This window comes from Ceratotherium simum, chromosome 16 (genome assembly GCF_057802395.1).
Source record: "Ceratotherium simum simum isolate JZ-2026a chromosome 16, ASM5780239v1, whole genome shotgun sequence".
In the NCBI taxonomy this organism is placed as follows: Eukaryota; Metazoa; Chordata; class Mammalia; order Perissodactyla; family Rhinocerotidae; genus Ceratotherium; species Ceratotherium simum.
The window spans coordinates 7,353,415-7,377,636 of record NC_141915.1 but is presented as its reverse complement, the minus strand read 5'-3'; the positions used below and the strand labels follow the sequence as shown (position 1 = coordinate 7,377,636).

Below are 24,222 nucleotides of genomic sequence, written 5' to 3'. Positions count from 1 at the left end.
TTTAAAGATGTGTGTTTTTATAAATCTAATGAATCACTAGCATTTAAATGAATAATAACACATTTATTCCCAGTAACTGAAATGAATTGCCCCACAACATTCAGAGTACAAGAAATGGCACATCCCTTTTTATTTTTTTAATCGTGAAGTATATCATACATATACAAAGAAGTACATAATATATATGTAGAGTTTAAGAAGAATGATAAAATGACAACCTGTAAGCCAGGTTAAGAAATAAAACATCACCCAGTACATAAAAGGCCCCTGTGCGTCCCTTACCATGCCATGCCTCTTCTGCCCTCCGCCCCTGAAACGTGATCAAAATTTGAATTTGGTGATCATCATTCCCTTACTTTTCTTTAGACTCTTTCATATGTATGTCCATCTAACAAAATATTATTTGTTTGGTTTGGTTTAAAACTTCTAATAAATATAACACTGAATGCGTTCATCTGCAGTTTGCCTTTTTTGTTTATGCCTTTGAGGTTCATCCGTGTTGACACATGCAGCTACCGCTCACTCATTTCACTGCTGCACAGTATTTCATTCTATGAACAGCATACACTACAATTTATTTACCCATTCTGTCACTGATGAACACTTGGTTTGCTTCCCATGACTTTGCTCTTATGAACAACGGAACAATTAATATTCTTATACATGTCTCCTGGATGGAGCTCCAGGTAGCCTGGACTCTCCTTCTATACATGTATCCAATATATCTGCCCATTTGTGTCTGATGTCTTCATTGAGTGGCGTCCATGTTGGCCAAAAAGAAACTATTCTAACAATGCACGCACATTCTTTGAATTAAAACTTCATCATTATTTTGAATATTTGATAGGGAAGAGTTGATTTAGATTCAATATCCATTAGCAGCATCACAAAAAATTTCAACACAATATTTATCAGGGAAGAAAAGAGAGCTGTTAGATTCTGTAAATATAATGTCAACTGTTAATTTTTGAATGATTGTAAAAGGCTTTAAATTTTGCATTACTTGCTTGTGTGAACAAATTTCTTGTCAATGATGAGTATCCAGAATTTAAAGAGACTATTGTTAAAAAGTGCTCAACAGGACTTGTGCATAGCCATTTCAATCAAAAGCTCTGAAATTAAAAAATGTTATGCTCACGGAAGCAAGTTCAAGTTTCTAATTTAAAAATGGAAATTATTTCATCTAAACAATTAAATAAATTCAGTATCTTCTCTAACACCTTTTGTAGCAGCCAGCCTCTGAGATGGCACCCAATAAATCTTGGTTTTCACGTCCTGGTGTAATTCCCTTCCACAATGAATAGGGTAGACTCCTGTAACTAATAGGATTATTGCAAAAATGATGGTGTGCGACTTCTAAGACTAGGTCATAATAGACATTGTGGCTTCTGTCTTGGTCTCTCTTAGATCACTTAGTCTAGGGGAAACCAGCCATAGTGCTATGAGAACATTCAGGCACACAATGGACAGCTCCATTTGCTGAAACTAAAGCCACTTGCCAACAGCCAGCACTGACACACCAGCCATGTGAGTGTGCCGTCCTGGAAGTGGCTCCTCCAGACCTAGTCAAGCCTTCAGATGATGCAGCCCCTGATGACATCTTGTCTAAACATTTTGAGAGATCCTGAGACAGAACCACTCAGATAAGCTGCTCCCAAATACCTGACCCATCATAAACCATGTGAGATAATAAATGCCTATTGCTATTTTAAGCTGCTAACTTTTAGGGTAACTTGTTACATAGTAATAGATAGCTTATACACTTGTTATTTTATTTTCCTTACCATAGTTACACAATATAAAGACAATGTCAATTGTTTTAAATAAATCTCAAATAGATGCCCCCCAAATCTCCTTCTAAAATGGAGATTAAGATGTGGTGTTGGAGAAAAAAAGCAAGAGCTGGGATTGCCAGTGTTCCAGAGCCTTCACTCTCAGACAGATGTCTTCGAGTCATCTTCACAGGCTCTTGTGTTTCTACTTTTAGGTATATTGGGGCAAGGGGACAAAAAGGATGAAGGGCAAAATAGACTGTGGTCGGTGTAGTAGAAACTTTATTTGAAGGGTTTACAGGAAGTTAGTGGGCCTGAATTCACTCTCTAGACAAATCATGATCAGGATTGACACATTTGGAGGCTCTAAGCATTAAAACAACAATGATGCCTTCCTATGTGCAAAACAAAAACTCTACAAAACTACGATGGTGTAAGAAGCCCCCAACATTCTATTTTCCCAAGATGCTTTTTTGAAATGTCAATGATCAAATTCATCTTAAAAATCATTTTAGTGCCTCTGCTTTGTCCCTGAACTCATAGTTGGTTCAACAATGCTGTTTAATCCAGCAGTGATAAAACGCTCTTTACAAACATAAAGATCCATTTTCTAATGTGAACATTTTTCATCATAGCACCTCCTGTGCCCCAGTTATTATGAAATCAATCATTTTACCTTCCAGCTACTAGCTTTTCCTGAGGGGTTCTTGTTAGCCAAGCTGCCTTTGATAAGAGCTTATTCTGTTAACATTCCTTTGAAGCCCATTATAAACATTCCTTTTACCCAGAAACTTTGCAGTCTCTGGTTGGTGACTAAAATCAGGGTGGTAGGGCCGAGGGGAACTCATGTCAGACCTGCAGGCCTCATGCTGCTCAGGTTGTCCCTTTCCTTGTCCCATTCTCGCCTTACAAGCATGCAAAGGGCCAAGCTAGTTACATCCTGATCATGGAGAAGGATTCAGCAGGTGACAAATGCTAATTTCTGAGGTCAGGAAAGGTGCTTCACATATCCCTTTTTGAAGACAAGATCAAGATATATGGCAGGAATGGAAGGCTCTGAACATCCTGAATATTTACAAGTGGTGTGCTGCATTTAAGAAGAACCGATTGGGGCCATACTCACGGAGAGCAAAGTGCTCTCAGAGTTTGAGTCCCTCTTTGTCAGATTAAGCACACCCTTAAGGCATGGACAAAGCAGGAACCTGAAAACACCTTTTACTTTTTTATAATTGATATTAGAATTCTGAAGCTGAGCTATGCAGTATGATAGCTACTAGCCACGTGACTAACTTTAACTAAAATTAAATAACATTAAAAAATTCAGTTCGTCAGTCGCACCAGCACTTTCAAATGCTCAATAGCCACATAAGCACTGTTTTAAAGTATTTAAGTTATCATGGAAAAGAAATTGAAAACTTCATTGAATTGCCTTACATTTACTTTATGATTTGACATTGTTTTCAAGTTTGAATTACACATTTGGGGAATAGGTGGGAGAACCACAATACTTTCAGCGTCTGGAGAACGCTAAAGAATTTAATCTGACCTTAGCCAACAGGATCCTTAACAGCATTTATATCCTTGACCTCCCCGCCACGCACCACATCAATAAACCATTGCCCTGGACAGTCACCCTTGAGCACCTCGCATGCAAGAGACCAGACATTAAATAGGAGCGTCCTCTGGTTTCCTAGCAACAAGGCGCGACCCCGCCCCTTTCCCCCCCGCCGTCCTTCTCCTACCTTATTAGACTGGAAGGGGCGGGGCCGGGAGCCATGTGTCCAATAGGAGGGGAGCGGAGGAGGGAGTCCCGGCCGCGTCCCCGTCGCCAGGGAAACCGCTGCAGCTGGAGGCCGCGCGCGATGCCGAGCGCGGAGGAGCGGGCCGCGCTGGCAGAGGAGAACGCGGCCGAGGAACCCGGCGCGGACCCGCGACTGCGACTCCTGGGGGCCTACGTGGCCCAGAGCCTGCGGCCGGCTGCGGGCGCCTGGGAGCGCTGCGCGGGCACGGCCGAGGCGGAGCAGCTGTTCCACGCCTTCCTGGGCCGCGATGCTGCGGAGGGGCCCCGGCCGCTGCTGGTGGTGCGGCCCGGGCCCGGGGGCCTGGCGGTGCGGCCGGGGCTGGACGCGGGACCCGAGTCCGGCCCGCCTCGTGCTAAGGGGCTCTTTTTCCTGCGCACCAGGCCCGATCCGCCGGAGCCCAACAGCCTCCGCGGCGCAGTGCTTTGCGGGGACGTGCCCGCGGCGCCTCTGGAGCACCTGGCCGCGCTGTTCTCCGAGGTGAGGGTGGGTAGGTGGCCCCGCGCTGGCTGCATCTGGGGAGGGGGAGGGGAGGGGAGGGAGGGGGTGGAGACAAGGGCGGGGGCGGGGCCAGAGGGGCGGGGCCAGATCTAGAGGGGCGGGGCCCCGGGAGAGGGAAGAGGAGGAGCGGAGTTTGCGGAGCGGGAGGAAAATGAGATTGTGGGGGCGGGGCCAGAGTGGGGGGAGGGGCGGAGCTGGGTGGAAACGGAGACCGGGAGATGACGTCTGAGACCGGAGTGAGCTTAGATGGGAGCTGAGGGGAATCTGAGTAAGGGCCAGGCCAGAGTGAGCATGTGAAGGGTCTAAGACGTGCTTCAGTCCTGGTCTGGGTCCAAGTCGAAGTCAAGGGGAGGCTGCAGTCTGCAGAGTGCCTGGGTCCTGACCTCTTTTTAAGGCGGTCTCTCTTAATCCCGCCTGGAACCTGGGACGGGGGAGGACGGGAAGTGGTGAACAGGGGGGCATTTCTGCTGGGTCAGTGAGGCGAAGGAGGTGAAAGCCTATGAACAGCTGTTACTTCCTTGAGAAGGGTTCAAAGAGGGAGGTGGTTTGGTTTTGATGCTCATCTCATCATTCATCACACAACCATTTACCAAAGGTCAGCTCTGTGCCAAGGTAGGAAGTTGGGGCATCCAGTTGGAAATGCCAACAGACATTTGGAGGGGTCTGCCTGAGCTCAGGGAGGAAGATCTCTGGAAATGTGGAGTATGGGGTGCTTCAGTGGCACCATAGCGGAAGCCTGGGGAATGCAGGAGATTTCAGAGGGGGTGCTCAGGAGAGATTCTTGGGACATTTAGACTTTTCTGGAAAGAGAGTGAACTTCCCTGCCAGTCTGGTGTGTGTGCTGCTGGAGGCTTGATGCCCTGGATCCTGCAGGCTGTGAAATAAGTGTTTATAGAGTACTGGGTATATGATGTTTCGTATAATAGGTCCATGAGGAATACAAAAGAAATAGGAAACAAGATCCCACCCGTGAAATTAATCACATATTTATTTAAAACTAATATGACTGAGGTGGACGTAGAGCTTACCTCAAGTTGGCCACGGTGCTGGAACCAGGTCCTGGAGGCTCCGAGCTCTATCAAGTGTTAGCCCTGCAGTTGCTTTCTCAGGAAGCTATGGGTAGGGGGATTCCAGGGAAGGGGCTGGGGTGACAGAGGAGCTCTCAGAGAGCCCAAGGAAGCCCAAGAAACCTAGGTTTCTTGGTGGGAAGTATTTCAATATTTTAACAACCAGAATGGCTTTACTGCTGTGCATTGTCTGAACACCATCCCTGCAGAAGTCCAAGCTTGGATAAATGCCCTAATGAATGGTAGTGATAGAAAGAAGTGCCATTGGGTTCAGAGGAGAGAGAGATGCATGTGGTCTGAGAACCATACTTAGCCTCAAATGCTGAACTGGCTCCCTAACAAGAAGAGTAGGATAAATAGAGAGCAAGGTAACTTTCAAGGTATGAGAAGCAGATTGAACAAAGGTTCAGAGATGGAACTACACCTAGTGTGTTGGGGGGCACCACGGGTCCATCTCAGAGTTGTGTTCATGGCCTAGGAAATATAGTCCAGCAAGCAAAAGTAATTTTAAAACAATTCAAATCCTCAAGTGTTCCAGAATTTTCATTGATGCATTGAGATTGGAACAAACTGGATGTTCATCAGTCAGAGACTGGGGGGATGAATAAGGTCCATCTATAATCAAAAGGAATGAATGGTATGGAACAATTCTTAATTTTTTTTATTGTGGAAAAAAAACCAAATAAGATAAAATTCACTTTCCTAACAATTTCCAAATGTACTGTACAATATTGTTGATCCCATGCACACTGTTGTGCAACAAATCCTCAGAACCCCCACCACCACTGTATCCTGCGTGATTGAAACTACAGCCACTGAACAACAACCCTCCACTTCCCCCTCCCCCGGCCCCTGGCAACCACCACTCTACTTTCTGTCTCTATGAGTTTGACCACTCTATGTACCTCATATAAGTGGGATCATACAGTATTTGTCTTTTTGTGACTGGCTTATTTCGCTTAGCATAACCTCCTCAAAGTTCATCCGTCTTGTAGCGTGTGTCAGAATTCCCTTCCTTTTTAAGGCTGCATAGTATTCCATTGTATGTATAGACTACATTTTCTTTATCCATTCATCTGTGGATAGACATTTAGGTTCCTTTTACCTCCAGGCTATCGTGAATAATGCTGCAATTTAAGATAATTTTTTTTAAAGGTACAGAGTTGTATGTATAGTATGCTACCACTTCTGGATAAAAAGAGAAAGGAGAGAGGAAGGGAGGAAAAAAGGAAGGAGAGAGAGAAGGAAGGGAGAGAAAGGGAGGAAGGAAGGGAGGAAGAACATTCATTAACAGAATGATCCACAGGCCGGGAGAAGTGGGTGACTGAGGTACAGGGGTAGATAGAACATTTACTTTCCACTGTAAAAGCTTTTGTACTTTTAAAATTTGGACCATGTAAATTTGTGATTATTTAAAAATGTAAATAAAATTATTTTTAAAATACCTCCAGGCCTTTATCTTCATTTCTCAGAACCTCTAACACCATCCTTGGGCCATTCAGCCCTCTCTTCTCCCATCTACTTCTTTTACACGCCCTGAAGCTGATCCAGCGCCATTCAGAACCCTGCTCCCCTCGAGCTCTCCTGCCCACTCGCCTCTCCTCCCGCGGATCGGTGTAGCCCCTGGCTGCAGGCTCCCCTCATCCTCCCACCTCCCCACTCAGCAGCACTAAAGCCAAAAGATTCACCTGGCTGAGAGAAGTCTTCCTGTGTTGTGTTGGGGGGTGCCGGGGTCGGCAAGGGGTGATGTTGATGAGGGAGAAAGCTATAAACTTTTAACATTATTTTTGTCCCATTACAGTAGTATGAGCTAAAAAAAAAAAACACATCCAGGAAATGTTTCCAAGAAAGCATTGACAGAATTTAGTAACTAGTTCTGTTCCTTTTCCTCCTCCTCCCAGTCACTTCATTGACTGCTGCCAGGTTATTTTTCCTAGAGCTCTGGAACTTGGATGCTGCTTTGAAGTTTTGTGTTTTAGAGAGGGAGCATGGCATTTGGAGTCTGATGGACCTGGGTTCAAATCCTGGTTCTGTCAAATTCATCAGTGTGATGTGAGCAGGTTAGCTCACCTCCGTCAGGGTCAAACGACCTTGCAGCATTGTCAGGAAACTTAGAAATGATATATTAGGACACCTAATTAGAAATCGAGTGTGTTATGCTGTAGGTATTCCATGAAGGACAAGAATTATCACTCTCCATCCCAGTTGAAAGCTTCCTCACTTCTCTGACCGATCCTCGTCGACTTGCTCTCCCCTGACCTGGCTCTCCATGGAGAACTCAGCTGTATTTTCCCCATAGCCCTTCTCCCTCTGGGCCTGGGGGTGGGATAGGTGTCCTCCTTGCCCCTCCCTGCTGCTTCTACATTCATATCGAAAGATATCATTTGAATCTCATGCCATCGGACGAAGCCACCCTCTCTCCTCACTGCTGTGTCACGTACTGACGGCACTGCCCTCCTTTCTCCATGATTGGGCTCCCAGCTCACCGTGACTCTCCCCACATTGCTCCTGTCTTAACATGTGGCTGTTTCAATAGACACATAAATGATCCTTCCGATAACCTGGCCTCTCTCTGGGCTCCTTGAACCTTTTTCCACCAGTGATCTTGTTCAGTTCCCTATCTTAACCACCTCTTCCCTTGGCCATTCCCAGACCTTGCATTACCAAACCAACCCCCCATGATCCAATTTCAGGCACCTCTTTCTCTGATCACTACTCCTGTCTTTCCAGCTCGCTCACTCCAATATCCCCCTACAACAAGCCTGTGGCCCTGCTGGGACCTCCAATTCCTTGGTCCTGCCACCTTCCCACTGTCCCTCACTCGCACCCGTGTTCTTTCCTCCCTTACCCAGCTCGGGTGCCGTGCTCCATCATTATCATCATTCCCTGGCATAAACTCCTGACTTACTCGCCTCTCCCTTGCTTTGCAAAACCACAATCCTAGTGAAATCCGGCTCTCTGCCTGCTCCATTCCTGCACCCACGAAGATGAATGGGGCCCTAGAAAAACCAGCTGGCTGCACTTGAAATTCATGACGCTGAACCTCCAGTAGCACTGTTATGCCTCCCAGCCGACATCCCCTACTTCCTATTTTAATTAGTTTCTTGCTCTTCTAGATCACTATCAGACACTTTCTTTTTTTCCCTCCAATGTCCAAAATCTCCCGTACCAACCTCACTTTGTGATGTCCTTCTCAATTTGCTTAAAAAAAAATGGAAACAATAGAGTAAAATTTTCACAAACTCTTATATCTACCTCATCTGCTGATATCTGTGCTCATATACTCTGCCGTCCCTTCTGTTACTACCGATGGACTGTCTGCTGCCTTGTGATGCCAACACTAAGACTAAAGCTGCCACTTTTGCTCTGAATCCTGTCCATTCTCCTCTCCTTAACGAGGTTGCTCCAGCAATGCTCCCCTCTCTCCCACCTTCTTTTTTTCCCCTCTCCGCTAGACAATTCCCGTCAAACAAAATCCTCTTTCCTCCCGCCAGCTATCATCCCATTTCTATGGTCCCCTTTATAGAAAAATGTCTAGACTATGTGTCTGCTCTTGCTGTGTCCCATTCTTTTCCTGTTTTACCTTATACTCACTCATCAGACTCTTACCCACACAGTGCACAGAAGGGAAATTTAGCACTTTGTCAGTGTCACCAGTGATTCCACTTGGCTAAATCAAATGGCCATTTGTCAGTCCTCTTCCTGCCTGACCTGTGAGCAGCACTTCGCAGAGCTCATGTCATCTTGAGCTTCTGGAAACACTTTCTTCACTTGGCTTCCAGGACATCAGTCTTCTGTGTTTCCCCTGTCGCTGTGGCCATTCCTTCTCAGTTTCCGTTGAAGATACCACCTCTTCTTCCCAGCTCGTAACACTGAGAGCTCTAGGGCTCCTTCCTTTTACATCTTCTCTTCTTTATATGTACTCAGTTCCTTGGGGGCACTCATTCAGTCTCAGGGTTTTATGAAATCTGTATCTGACACTGACACCTTTTGTTATCTCCAGCCTTTTCTGCTCCTCTGAACTCCCAACTACCATATCCAACTGCCAACTCAATGTCCCCATTTAGAAGTCCAATAAATATACCAAATTCTAATGTGTCCGCAAACACGCTCCTGATCTTCCCTTAAGAACTTACTCTACCCTTGTTCTTCCCCACTTTAGTTGATGGCTGTTCCATTCTTCCTGTTGCTCAAGTCCCAAACCTTGGTCATCCCAACTCCTCTTTTTTTCTCACAACCCCAGAACTAAGCCATTAAGAGATCATATTGGCTGAGCCTTCAAAATTTAAATAGAATCAGACCATTTCCTGTCATCCCCACCACTACCTCCTGTCCCAAGCCGCTGTCTTCTGTATTATAGCAATAACTTGCTAACTGAACTTTTTTTCTAGTTTTGCCCCCTAGAGTCTATTCTCAACATAGCAGTTGGAGTGATTCTACCAAAAAAGATGCCATGACAAGTCACTCACTTGTTCAAAACCCTTCAATGATTTCCATTCGTCTGAGAGTAGAAATCAAAATCCTACAGGCAGGGCTGCATGTGATCTGACCCCTATTACTCACCCCTACTCTTCCTGCTCATCCTGTTCCAGTTTCACTGACCTCCACACTGCTCCTTTATCACACCAGGCATGCTCCCACCTCAGGGCCTTTGCACTGGCTGTTCCTTCTACCTGCAATATACTTCCCCCAAGGATTAGTTTCTCCCCCGTCCTATCCTTCCTAGTCTTTCTTCAAATGTTACCTTCTCAATGAGGCCTGCATAGATCACTCCATTTATGATTGCAACCCCTCCAGCCCACACTCCTGATCCTCCTCACTTGCTTTATTTATCTGTTTTTTCACAGAACTTATTGTTTATTGACTGTCTCTCTCCTAGAATACAAACATCATGAGGCCAGGAATCTTTGTCTGTTTTGTTCCCTGATGTACCTCACCAGCACCCAGAACAGTACTAGCACATAGTAGATGCTCAATAAATATTCATTGAATAAGTGAATGAGTAGCTTTTCATTTCATAGAGAGTTCATGTTCATTATTTTTCTATCACTCAAAGCCCTCCAAAATCCAACCCCAAACCTACCTACCACTTTTTCTTCAGACAGGATACATTCAGTTTTCCTATGAAACTCTATTCAGTGCTTCCTATATGCCAGACTCTAGGAAGCAAAATTCCAGTTCATCCTCTCTCCCCTGAGTCTAAAGGGTCCTTTCTTGACAGGAATGTGAGTAGAGCTCAGTTGGTGATATTTTATTTCTTGGCACTCTCTGTTCATCCGTTGTTGTAAGTTCTCAGCTCAATGATTGTTTCCAGACAGACCAGGCAAGGATCAAGGATCAACCTCTGGGATTTCACATGCTGGGTCCAGGTTTTCTATTTCATAGCCAGACGGACTTATTGACCATATACAGAACCCACCAACTGTATGAGTCCTTAGTTACTTTTCATTATTTACTTGGTAGTTCCTCACATTACCTGGTCATCTGTTTTTCTTTCTAGTATTCCCTTTCCATTAGTGGTGAGCTTTTGACAGGCAGAGGTTTCCAGTGAGTTGCATTAATTCAACTTTCTAAGTTTCTAGTGTTGGAAAACTCAATTTAAACTAGCTCAGAAACATGAAGAGCAGCTTGATTCAGGAGCTCAAATGATGTCATAGGACTTGGTCTTTCTCCATCTATAAACTCTCTCATCTCCATATTGACCCAATTCTAAGGCTCCATATGGTAGCAAGATGGCCACCAATAGCTCCAGACTCATGGATAGGAGAAAGCTTCTCTTCCTCAAGAAGTTCGGATAAGAGAGTTTGGCCTGACTCTCATTGGCTCAGATTTGTCCACATGTCCACCTCTGGATCTGGAGATGAGTACTAAAAAAAGAGGAACTATGTTGAGTGGCCAAAACCAGCCACTCAATGGCTTGTTGAGATAAAGTTGAGAATGTTATCCTTGAGAAGTGTAATGTTCACCCTACAGATAGATTCAAGATCCTCAACTTTGCTTACTTTTTTAAGATACCACCTATAGACAGCTGGTCATCCTTACCTGCACTTGTCTGATTTTTTGCCTCTGGCCCTTGTGACAGTTTCAGTCACCTCCTGTTTACCCTGTTGATGAGGGAGGGATTCCTGCCCTAGGGTTATGGGGATGGCCAGACATACAACACTGGACAGATGTGACTGACAGAAGTTTATTAGTCACATACACTCACAGCCCAGAGGGGGAGGACACCACGTTATGCAGGGCCACATGGGGGTTGTGCTTGGGAACAGAGTCAACAACCAAGGGCTGTGGGAGGCAAGCTTTGTAGTATCAAGAGGGTGTGATGCCCATTGGTTCCTGTGGGAGGATGAGATTGGCTTGTTCGAATAATTCCACAGGCTGGCAGGGAACTGCAGCTCACTACTTAGGGATAAGCAGCAGCTGTGCCTGGTCCCCTTGATAAAGAGGGTTGTTTGGCTAAGGGACCTTATCTGCAGGAGCAGAGACGGGAGGGAAACTTGTGAGGAGGTTATTCAAGGCTCTCTCGGTTTTACCAGATGTCAAGGCAGTACATTATGTTGGCTTTTAATATTAGGCCCTACAGCACAGTGACTTGCAAAAGGATGTGTATAGCTTTCTGGGCCTTTCACAGAATAGTCTTTCTTTAAGATCTCAGAAGTAGAAGGCCCGCCTTAATTTTGTGTGCACCTCTGTGACAGGTTGTTATCCCCGTCTTGGCTAATGAGAAGAATCACCTAGACTGGCCCCATGTGGTTTGTCAAGATGTCCAGCGGCATGCCCACAGCCTCCAGTGTGACCTCCTGGTTATCCTTGAGCAAGTGAAGGGGAAAACTTTGCTGCCTCTTCCAGTAGGCTCAGAAAAAATGGCGCTTGTGAATTCTGAGAGTGAGACTGTGTAAGTACCGCCAGCTTGACCATATGGGATGCTGAGATATGGGACATGCTGGTTTATCCGAATGTTTTCTTTACAACTTTTCTGTTCCTGACTCTGTACATCTCCTTGTTCTGCGCACAAGCCCACTGTCTGCTCTGTTTGCCAACATCCTTGGACTGTATGTTTTGTGCTGATTACTACCCTTTCCCCGATCCCTCCGCCTTCTGACATCTTTTAAGGCCATCACGGCAACATGGCCTTTTTTCCACTCAGAATTATTTCAGGGCTGAGAGCAGCCACACTGATTTCAGTGTTTTGCTTATCAGGACAGTGTCTCACCACTGGCAAAGGCCCAGGTCCAGGGAGACAGCCGCGCCTCTTCCCAGCATTTACCCAGCACATAATGTCACAGAACTAACTCTAGTGGCTCTTGTTACAGTTCCAGACTGTCCTCCCCCAGCAGCTGGAGGCTTTTTTTCGAGTCCTGGGGATTTTTTTTTCCCAAATAGAAACAAATCTGGCTTTGTTGGAGCTTGAAGTCCATGCCTCCCATGCCTGGATAGACATGAAAACCTCAGCCTCTTCTCCTTGTAGGAGTTATATGTACCTTCAGCTTACACTTACCATTCCAGCTACAAGCTATCTTACTTTCTGTCCCATGGGGACTTTTTCTTTTTCTTCCAAGCCAGGCTATGTATCTAAATTATATATGTTTTATGTTTTACCCAACATTTCTTTTTTTTGGGGGGGGGGTGAGGGGAGTTGTTCCTAACAAGAGGCTTAAAGAGAAGGGAATTCCCCAAACACAGAAAAGAATTTCATCTGCTGGGTTGCCAAAATAAAAATGCCCATGATGATTTCATTTTAAGCCTTTGTTGGTAGTAGTAAGAAAATCATCTTCTTGGTCTTTTAGATCCTGATATTAAAATGTTGTGTTGGTTCAACATAGCAACATGGATGGATGGAGGACCATGACAGAATCTACTATCTTTCTCATTTTCTTGAGTGTCTGAATGAAATGTCATTGGCTATGAGGCAAGGTCTTATAGAACTTAGTGCAAAGGCTCTGGATCCTAGCTTTTTTTTTTTTTTTTTTTTTTTTAAAGATTTTATTTATTCATTTTTTTCCCCCCAAAGCCCCAGTAGATAGTTGTATGTCATAGGTTCACATCCTTCTAGTTGCTGTACGTGGGACTCGGCCCCGGGTTGGACGGAGAAGTGGTGCCCTGGGGCGTGCCTGGGATCCGAACCCGGGCCGCCAGCATCAGAGCGCGCGCACTTAACCGCTAAGCCACGGAGCCGGCCTGGATCCTAGCTTTTAATTCAGGCTCTGCCACTTAGTGGCCGGGTGACTTGGGAGCAATCATTTAATCTCTCCAGGCCTCAGTTGCGTCATTTTTAAAAAGGAGATAACCTTAGCACCTACTTCATACTCAGGGTTCTTGTGAGATGACAAAAGCTCTTAGGACAGTGCCAAGCACATAATAGCGCTTGATAAATGGTAGCCATTATGACCAAGTTAGAGAGACTTAAGATTGGGGATTGGCCAAAAGAGCAAAAATGCAAGGCCTGCTGATGTCCAGGAGGTACTAGATGTACACCTTCAAAGATAATCTGGGGGAAGGAGGTCATAATGAAAGCTGGAGTGAGTGACTTCCAAGTTGGATGGCCTCCATCAAACAAGATGGGTGAATTCCCAAATGCCAACTGCCACGGGTGCCTGAGACTACCCAGCATTTCTATGTGTTTGTGGCAACAGGCCACCTTCCTACATGAGCTCAGTCTGCCCTAATGCCAGGAGTTTCCCAATGTATTACTGTCATTGTTGTGTATTCAGGGCCCGTGATTTGATCTGAATAATAAGTAGTTCATGGGATAGAAATGTACTTTATAATAAGTTTTTGCTATTGGAATTTGCTACATATATAATTTGAGCAATGTCCCAGTTAACTGAGAAACTTATTGTGGTTTAATAAAAATATTCAATTCTCAAAATAAATAAATTCAAATTAGCCTTTTCCTATTCCTTTTATATTTTAACCTAGTAACATTCAGTGTATGTGTATATAATCATTACTGAGTTTGTCTCCCTTTGTTCAAATCTGATAATTTCCCAAAAGGCTGGATCATATTTCGGGGAGGTGAATATCTTCTCCCTTTAATACCTTCCATAATCACTTGTGCCATATCATTGCTCAGCAAATATGAATTTAATTAAATTGAGTGAAGATGAGTTTCTGGCATGAAAACATGAATGGTAGACTCTTTCTTTGTCACTCATGTCCTGGGTTCTTGGCATGAGTGATTTTCAATTAAGACTTTGTGAAAAGGCAACCAAAATGTATTTTTGATTTTTAACTCCTTCCAAAAACTTCCTGGTTTATTTATTCATTATTTATTTACTTATTTAAAAGATGTATGAGGGGGAATTCTTGGGAATTCCATTCTTCACTGGAAAAGTGAGGACAAAGTGAAGTTGATATTGGTGTTCAGATGGCTGTTGGTTTGCCTCGTGGAGGAGGAAGTAACCTATTTCCCCTTACTGCAGAGGTCAGAACTAAGATCAAAGTGAGGAAATTGCAGGGAGGTAGACATAGTTCAAAGTAGAGACAAACTTTCTCCCAGGGAGATCTGATCTACTGCGGAATGCACTGCTTTGTCAAGTAGGGAGCTTGCTGACATTGGTGGATTCAAGAAAAGGTTGGGTGATCATCTGAATGTTTTCTGTCCAGTGTATTCCTGCATTGACAGAAAGACTTGATAGGATTCAAAGTTCTTAAACTAGTCTTCAGAATATTGGTGAACCCTTGAATCTTGAATAATTGTGTATGAATAATTGTACATGCACACATGCATAAGCAGTTTGTCTGGGGAGAGGATCTGTACTTTTCATTGACTACTCATCAGTCTATTTTCCAACAAAGGTTAAGAATGCCTAGACTAGATGGAATTTCCCACCTATTTTTAGGAGACTTAGGATTCTGTTTTGGGGGACATCCAGAGTTAAGTTATTTCCAGTGTCCCAGGAGATTCGTTGTGTCTTTCACAGCTTGGATTCCACAGATAAGTCAGTCATCTATGCCATTGAGTCTGCAGTGATCCAATGGAGCCATCAAGTCCAGATGGTGCTCAAGAGAGAGTCTTCCCAGCCACTCCTACAAGGGGAGAATCCCACTCCTAAGGTGGAGTTGGAGTTCTGGAAGAGCAGGTGGGCACATACCCAAACCCTGGGGAGTAGATGTCTTCCAGAGGATAAAGGCTTGGGGGAGCCAGCCATTGGGTCTGGTCCCACTTCCGATGTTTCTCATCTCCCCTAGAGCAGATGGCTCAGTGTAGTTTGGGTGAATATAGTTTTTCTAGGCACACTTTCTCCAAAGTTCAATAGTCGTCTCTCCTTTCTTGGGCTACAGACAGTATATCTTCTGACATTTCTTCAAAGGGTCTTTCAACTACTTGTAAAATTAACAAACTCTCTTTCATATTTTTCTTCTATTTGTCTACACCCTTCTCCTTGGACCATCAAGGGTCTATGCACACACTTTTTGTAAGGATCTGGAGAAAGAGAGGGGTTTTGGCACTTGGCTGCAGAACAGCCTCTCCTAAGTCCCAGCCGATGGTTAGTAGGGCTGGAAAGCCCATCATCCACTGTGTCCCAGCCCCACAGGAATCCAGAAAGACCTAATTATTGCTCCTGCTCATTCCCCCTTTCCCTCCCCATTTCCTTGCTCCTATTTATCACTGTGCTAATTAATCTTTTACTCAAAAGGAGACAGACAAATGTTTGAGGCAGATATCCCTGTCCTTGCATTGAATGGAGTGTGTCCGTGTCACATGACCAGGCACTCCTGTAGAGCTCCAGCCCTATTTGTGCCACTATGCTGAGATGCCCCATCCTCTTGCCTGGTTTCTGACCATCCTGCTGACCTACGTTGGGGCCCTTCTCCAGCAGCCTTGCTCTGACAGCACCTCTCTCACCCCACCCCAAACCTTACCGCAAGAGCTAATGACCTCCAGCTGCCAAGCTTTTGAGCCACCAGATGGTCACAGCAGTGTTCCCTGCTGTTACCTCCTGGAGCTGCCCCTTTGAACCTGTGTTCCGGACTCAGGCTTTGCCCTCACTGTTCCGGGAACAGATGCCCTGGCTCTTTGGGCTGGAGCCGGCCCTGTGGAAGCATCCTGAGGCAGGGCTCCCCTCTGTCTCTCTGAGGGTGGGTCATGACATTGTGACTCACATTTCCTGATGTTCGCCTGGATTCACTCTCCTCCACGGTGTTGCAGGTCTGAGGATCTGGAATACATTTATAAGCAACTGAGAAGGATACAGGTGAGGGGCATGGCTGGGCTCCTGGACAAGCTTCAGAGCAGCTACTTCCCAGCTTTCCAAGCCATGTTCAGAGATGTTGTAGCAGGTGAGAACCAGCAAGTATTTTCATAAATACTTTTGACTCAAATTTCTCATTTAGTGCTGTATTATCTTCTCTCTGATTTCAGCAGCTTCCAGTCCTTATAACCCTCCAACCTGACACAAGCTAGCATGATGGCAAGAATACCAAATCTAGAAGCAGGAAAGCAGCTACCCTGTGCTCTGTTTGCCTCTCCACCACTTTGTGACCTGGGCAAAGTCACTTAACCTCTCTGAGCTTTAGTGTGCACCATGGTTATGGTGCAAATACTTCCCGCCTACTTCCCTGGGCCGTTGTGAGATGATATAAGTGGACGTATTTTATTGACTGTACCACACCGTACAAATGCATGTTGTCATCTCTCACCACCGGAATTCAGGTCCCTCCGCCCTGGCTCTTTGAGAAGTCTCTATTCCATTTCTAGCTCCATTCTGCTTTTTCTGTTCCTACTGTCAGATGGGACTGCAATTTCCTGGCCATCTGAGCACCAGACAAGATTGGCCCTTGTCAAAATTGCAAAGCAAGCGAAGTCTATAATTAGAAGTAGATACAGTTTTTCAGGGCTCCCTCTCGCCTCACCGGTGCACTTTGCTTCTTTCCTTTCTCTTTTCAGACCTCCTCCTAGCTCTTCAGTATTATAGGTCGGAACGTGCCTGTAAAGGTATTTGCAATTTCAAATATGATTTAAGTAAGCTTAATCCAAGCGGTGATTTTCCAACTTTTTTTCTCTATGAGAACTCTTTCTTTAAATACAATCTCCTATGTGTGTCCAAAATGTAAAAGTAATCAAGGTATATTTGCTCTGTTAAAGAGGGGAGCATCCTGTGACTAGAGCCCACTGGTTGATCCCCTGTCGCACCTCCTCCTCCTCATGCCACAGGGCTTGGAAACCACTCAGCTACAGGAATGGAAGTTCCAGTGGTGGAGCTCCCGACACGCGCTCTGTAACAGGGAAGAGCTGGCATAGTGGCCAGTCTTGGAGGTCCTTCTGGGACCCGAAATCTTATCACAGAAGCCACTCTGCCAGCACAGAAAGCTGGCTTGGAATGAGGCTCCTCTTGAGGCTTCGGTTTGTTGCTTCACTGAGGGATCTCGTGTCCCAGAGGAATCAACTGTTGTTCCCAATTTGTACTTCAATTCAGATGGGACAGGTGTCTCAGAAAGTGGTATGCGTGCCCCTGTTGGTATGAGAGATGATTGTGGGAGACAGGACAGATATATTTTAAAATGTGTTGGGGCCGGCCTGGTGGCGCAAGCGGTTAAGTGCACGCGCTCCGCTGCGGCAGCCCGGGGTTCACCGGTTCAGATCCCGGGCGTGCACTGATGCACCGCTTGGCAAGCCATGCTGTGGTGGCGTCCCATATAAAGTGGAGGAAGATGGGCGTGGATGTTAGCCCAGGGCCAGTCTTCCTCAGCAAAAAAAAAGAGGAGGGTTGGCAAATGTTAGCTCAGGGCCGATCTTCCTCACAAAAAAGAAAAAACTGTGTTAAAAGATAACTGTTTTTGGCAAGTGATATAAGCTTTTCATTTAAAGTTTTCATTTTATATGATTCTATTTAGGTTAAAATGAGAGCAAATTTAGAAAAAAGTATTAAGTAATACTACAGGTTGTATGCAGAAATGACAAATATAAAAGAGGTATGCAAATGACCGGAATTTGAGGCTCTAAAATAAAAAAAAACGTGTAGTAAAAGTATGAGTTCATTATTTAGAGCCCCAAATATATTTTTCAAGTTAATAGATGGATAGACTATAATCATTCACATTGATCAATAGTTATAAAAGATTTGGTTCCTTAGGCTGGCTTCAAAAAGTTCTTTGCAGTAGAGTATACGATGGCAATGAAAAGAAATTAGAAAAAACAATATCATTATAATAGTACCAGATAAACACTCCTGTAAAAATAGAAATATTTAAAATGTATAACTCAATTCCAATAATTGAAGGAAAAAAACTTTGATTAGAGGAGTTAGGTAGAGACTTGGTCAGAAATTTTGGGGGGATCTTTAGAGAATAAAAATATTTTAGAGGCTGGTGACTGATTTTCTCATTTCTAATCTAATTTCAGAGCGTCTGTCTTTCTTTACCCTAAATAGCTCTACTATGTGCATTATTCTCATTAGCCATGATCTGGGTAGTTTTTTGGCTCTCTGATGGACTGAAGAGAGGGAGAGGAAGAGAAATATTCCTGGATTAGCGGGCACGAATCGGAAAACAGTGAGAAGTAAAGAAGGAGGTTGAAAGGATGTAGGAAAAAGTATGGGAACAAGATTGTCTGAAGTGGAATTGATTGGGCAATGAAAAACCTTGGAAAACAGGAATCATCAGTACCATGGAGGGAAAAGAACAAAGGCAATCAAGACTAATAGGGAGCTCTCTTCCCTGGCCACCAGGGGGCAGGATTGGCACAGTACAGCCTGTTGCCAATCTGGATATGTGTAGGTGTGTAAGTTCCAGAAGCCAAAGTCTGGTGGTGCCTCAGAGCAGATGCGGACTGGCTTGCAGTGGCTTGTGAGAGCCCACTGTATGCAATTCTTTTCAAACTCTCCCTCCCCGACACTCAGTGAAGTCAAGCTGGTAGCTTGAAATCAAACATGGTGGGAAGATTGGGAACATTTACACCACAGAAATTGGCAAATGCTACAAATAAAGCCTTTTGTCCCAGAAGAGCCTGTGAAAGATTTACCAGCAAACCACTGGACATCACCGTGCAGCTGGCCATTTATATTTACGTTTTTTAAAAGGTGTGAGCCCAGACTTGTTCATCTCTCTTTATTTCTGTGTGAGCCAAGGTGATTGCACACAGGACTGGATGAGCCAACCCTCAAATATTGTGCTTTTAAAAATCAGAGAGTGTCTATTTGTACAATTTAAGGAGATTTTTGCCTTTAAAAAAGGTATCATAAAGAGAAAGCTCGTCTGGGCTGATGGTCTCAGCCTCCTTTCTTAGGGCTCATGTGAAGGCGAGAGTGTGTGCTCATTAGAATGGCTATTGGATTCTGATGTCCCCCACCCCCACACGGTGCTTTTGCTACTCCCATCATTCTGATATCCTCCATCCCCGCACAGTGGTTTTAATACTCCCGTTAGCTCCCCGATTTAAGAATCGCTGCTCTAATCAATTTACTGTGATATTTGACTTTCAAAAATTCGATTCCCATGCTACTTCCCACAACTCCATTTGGGATATCAAGTAGAAATGTACACATCACAAACTCCTGTGTGTAGTGAGCCCCCACAATCATCAAGTTCAGCATAAAAAACTTGGGGTAATCTTCCTTTTGCTCAGCAAGGCGGGGCTGGCTGATTCACGGGAAGACCCTAAGCGAGTTATTGAGGTCTTAATTTCTTCACTTATAAAGTGGGAGTAATAATGCTACCATGCAGGGTTTTCTATGAGATAGTATATGTCTGGTGAGTAGAACAATGTGTGGCATATTGAAACCGTTACTAAATAGTGTAGATTTTGAGTTTCCTTTAGGATGAATGCAGAGCTTCATCCACATAACATAACCTAAGACCATCTGCTCTCATATGATAGTGCCTGCTTATCTGCCCGAGAAAGAACCAGACTCTATAAACACTCCCTTCCAGGTGAGTTTGTTCAGTGGGCTTTTGCATCCCCTCTAAGTTGCTTTGCAGATATTAGTACCCAATGCTGCTGGTTTTCTGACTTTCCCCTCTCAGTCACCACAAGATGGCTGGTGAAAGGCACCTCTCTTTCCTTGGCTGTGTTCAAAGGAAATGGGAGGAGATTTTCCTTGCTTTGAAAACCAGCAGAGCCTTGCCATAATCAATCTGTGCTGTTTCTCTATTCCCTACAACCTCTCCTCCATTAAAGAGCTCAATGAGATTCATTATTAGCACATATTTATCAGAGATTAGCACATATTTATCAGAGACGTTACCATTTACGGAACGCCTGCTTGGGTCCAGGCCCTGTGATGGCTGGGTATGAAGATTCTGTTCATGCTACCTTCAGGCCTTCACAAGAGCCCTTCAAATTAGTTACTGTTCAGCCTGTTTTTGAGATTCAGAGAGGTTAAACATGCCCAAGGTCATACATCAGGTATGTGTCTGGGTTGGCATTTGAAGGCACATCCTTCTGACTCTAAAATGTGTCCTCTTTCATCTATTTTGTCTACTTGTCCATCTATTCATCTATTTTGTATTGCCTTGGAAACATCAGCAGTAAAGGAATCAGCAGACAGTTATCAAGTATATTCTACACACAGAGCTCCAGACTGGGGCTAGGAGGGCCAGGAGGAAGTCCAGATACAGGAATTTTGTAAGAGAGACTCCTCAGACCATTATCCTTGTTGTCCAGGGCTCTGCAGATTTCAGTATTTCTGCACAAGAGCTAGAAAGCATGGTGGGACCAGGCTTCTCTCTGCTCTCTCGGTTCGGGAAGAGATTGCAGCCACCAGTCTGCAGGTCCTTCACTTCCCAGGCACCAGGGCTCCACTCGGGGGGTATGAACCTCAAGCGGGGAAGGTGACGGTCTCACTTCCTTCCAGCTCTGACAGAGGCACAGGACATCCACACACACCTGATGCCGCTCCATGGCCACCTGGAAACCCTCGGAAGCATGGAGTTTCCAGAGGTGAAGCCACGGCTGCGTCCTCTGCTGCACGTTGTCTGTCTCATTTGGGCCACATGCAAGTCCTACCGCTTCCCAGGGCGGCTCACTGTGCTGCTCCAGGAGATCTGCAACCTTCTCATCCAGCAGGTTGGCCACCCCAGGATTCCCAACAACCTCTCCCTGGGGGTGGTGGGCACCAAGTCACGGAAAAGAGTGAAGTGTACATTTTTTCAGGGCAGGGAAATAATTATGGTCCAAAGGGTTCTCACACTTGAATTATTTTACTGTCACAGCCAATAACTCACAAAGACGTTGTCAGTGTTGGAACATCTGGGAGGCCCAGTCTTCCTTTCCCCTCTGCCCAAGACTCTGGGTTGGGTGAAGGCAGAGCGTGGTGAATGTCAACCGCCTTAATGATCTGTGCTGACGGACCACTGTTAAGTCAGCAGGAAAGCTCAGCAGTCAAGAATGCTGCCTCTAGGGCCAGGCATCCCTGAGCCAAATCCTGCTTCAGCACTTGTTAGCTGTGTGTGCCTGGGCAAGTCACTTACCTGCTCTGTGCCTCACTTTGCCCCTCTGTGCAATGCTGAAAAGAAGAGGATTCTCTCAAAGGGTTGCTGGCTGTCCGTGAGGCTCCGATGTGATCATACTTGTAAGGTTTACAGTGTGCCCAGCACGTGCTAAGAACTCAGTGTCTGTGGGCTACAGAGAAGCAGCTCGTTGGATTACACACTTCATGCTCCTCCCTCTTAGGGACTCTTGTAGCGCCAACCAGCGCAGCATAAATCCCAAGGAGTGTGTCTGAACAGAACTGGAGGTCTTAACAAGTTTTGGGTTATCTTCCCCCCAAATTGGCTTCTTTCCCTCTAAGGAGCTGCAACCCTGAGAAAACAGTAAACACACTTGAAAAGAAACTATTAATAACTAATATCTGTGGAGCACATTGCAGCCTCCAAATTGATGGGACATTCATGGTCCTGGTCGTTTTCAGAGGAACCCTGAGAGGGGAGCAGGGAGAGCCTTGTTAGCTTATTATTATTTAAGATGTGGGCTAAGGCTCGGGGAGGTGAACTGAGTTGCCAGAGGCCACCCCACCCAGGCCTGGAAGCCAGGTTGTGACTCCCAGCTCGGCACTCTTCCATTGCTCCGGGTTTGTCAGCCAGGACTCTTTTGATTAAAAAAAGACTTGATTTAAAGAAAACCCAACCAAAACTGGAATCAACAAAAAGATAACTTATGAGTCATGTACCTCGAAAGTCCGAGGTAAGGCCGGCTTCAGCCCTGGCTTACAGTAAGGCCTTACATGACGTCACTAGCACCCACTTATTTCTGCCTGTCCCTCTGGTGGCGAAGATGGCTGTCCAACAGCTTCAACTTCACAGCTTTCCAGGTTCAGGTCTCTTGGAAACTGGGAAATAATTATGGTCCAAAGAATCCTTGCACTTGAATTATTTTGCTATAGAAAGCCAGTAAGTCACAAAAGAACGCCTGCCCCAGCCCCAACTGCCCCAACAAAAGTCTCACATGTTTCCTTGTCTCTGATTGGTCGCTGGCACATCCCTGAGCCAATCACTGACTATCTGGCCAGAACCCGGGTCCAAGTCCACCTGTGGAACTGAGGATGGGGTCAGATGTTTCCTGTATTATGCTTCTAGAAAATATTATTTGGGCAATTATTTGGTTCAGAGTTGATGTTGGCAAAGTTGTGGGATATCCTGTACTCACAGCCACGCTTAGTGACACTGATCTGTTTACATTCCAGGCCTCTAATTACCTCTGCCCTGAAGACCTCCTGAGAAGTGAAGTAGAAGAAAGTCAGAGAAAACTGCAAGTGGTCATGGATACCTTGAACGTCTTCAAGGAGGTGTTCCAGGACAGAAGGGAGCATCTTCATACTTACTTCAAAGAGAACCAGGAGGTCAGAGAGTGGGATTTCCAGTCTTCTTTGGTCTTTGTGAGATTGGATGGCTTCCTGGGGCGACTGCACATGGTGGAGGTGAGTATGTTCACTCCCCTCAGGCTCCCAGCTCCACACAGGAGTAAGCAATCCAGGCATCCAAAAAGCAAAATAAGAAAATGAACAACACAACATGGTGGCCAACCCTCCACTGGTGGGAAGAACCCATAATAAGATTCAACAAATATTTGGATTGATTGGTTGGACTGATCATCATGTAATGTGGTTCTGTTAGAACTTTAGGAAATTCTGATCATAGACCCATTTAGGAAGAAAGCCCAAGGAATCAGTCAACTAAGTCACTTGGTTTTCAAATTGCCCATAGTCTTTGAACTTTGTTTCAAATAAAGTTTTGCTAGAAAGTCTGATGTGCAAAATGAAAGTGAGCTCATCTGAATGCAGCTGGCCATTCCCACAAAGCCTCTGCTTTGAAATTCTCCTCCACTCTCCCATCCTCAAAGTGACTCCAAAAACTACAAAACAAGTGAATCCTTGTGTGAAAGAAATATGACTTTTGCTCAAAGTTGTGTCTTTTCCCCAATTATTTAAAAGTTAATGCGAATGTTAGTTTAAGGACCAGGGTGAGAAGACATGAAGCTTTTTCTTTTGATTGTTTGCATCCGTGGAATTTTAGGTGGTTAACAGGTCTATATTTGCTGATAGAACTTTGTTGGGAGGCACTGGGCATAATAAAATGAAGTACATGTTTATCCTAAAATTTATTTGAGAAATTCAGGGTCAAGTTTAAGGTTAGGATAATAGCCAAAGGGACCAAGAAGGAATTAGAATCATATTTCTAGCTATTATCAGCAGAGATTTGATATGGAGAGAGGAAATATGGTGGGAAGAAGCTGTGATAAGTGGGACAAACCATGGGATTATGAGCGTAAGAAAGTATGAGACTGAATCTGTTCATTTCAGTTCAGAAAGCACTGATCTAGCACAGCCATGTACCAGGTACTGAGGGAGGCACTGCAGATACAATGATGACTGAAATATGGTTTTGCCTGTGTCAAGAATCAAACTCTGGGGGCCGGCCTGGTGGCATAATGGTTAGGTTCATACTCTCTGCTTCGGCAGCCTGGGGTTTGCAGGTTCAGATCCCGGGTGCAGACCTACATGCTGCTCATCAAGCCATGCTGTGGCAGCATCCCACATACGAAATAGAGGAAGATTGGCACAGATGTTAGCTTAGGGACAATCTTCCTCACCAAAAAACAAACAAACAAAAACAGAAACAAATTCTCAATATTGACTAAAACAAAGC

The 24,222-nt window shown here is 45.0% G+C and overlaps 1 protein-coding gene and 1 long non-coding RNA gene across 2 annotated transcripts in view; one reads left to right on the top strand and one right to left on the bottom strand.

Annotated features, from left to right (window-relative positions):
* LOC147914876 (uncharacterized) overlaps positions 1 to 4,039 on the bottom strand; it is a 138,440-nt gene extending 134,401 nt beyond the window's left edge. The window contains exon 1 of the long non-coding RNA XR_015554621.1: positions 3,515 to 4,039. This is a non-coding gene — a long non-coding RNA (uncharacterized LOC147914876). The remainder of the gene's footprint in view (positions 1 to 3,514) is intronic.
* DNAH9 (dynein axonemal heavy chain 9) overlaps positions 3,606 to 24,222 on the top strand; it is a 309,121-nt gene continuing 288,504 nt past the window's right edge. Inside the window, exons 1-6 of the mRNA XM_004433052.3 lie at positions 3,606 to 4,051; positions 11,838 to 12,034; positions 15,063 to 15,221; positions 16,292 to 16,422; positions 20,934 to 21,145; positions 22,761 to 22,994. Of these exons, the coding sequence (XP_004433109.2) occupies positions 3,635 to 4,051; positions 11,838 to 12,034; positions 15,063 to 15,221; positions 16,292 to 16,422; positions 20,934 to 21,145; positions 22,761 to 22,994 (1,350 nt within the window). The 5' untranslated portion in view covers positions 3,606 to 3,634. The remainder of the gene's footprint in view (positions 4,052 to 11,837; positions 12,035 to 15,062; positions 15,222 to 16,291; positions 16,423 to 20,933; positions 21,146 to 22,760; positions 22,995 to 24,222) is intronic.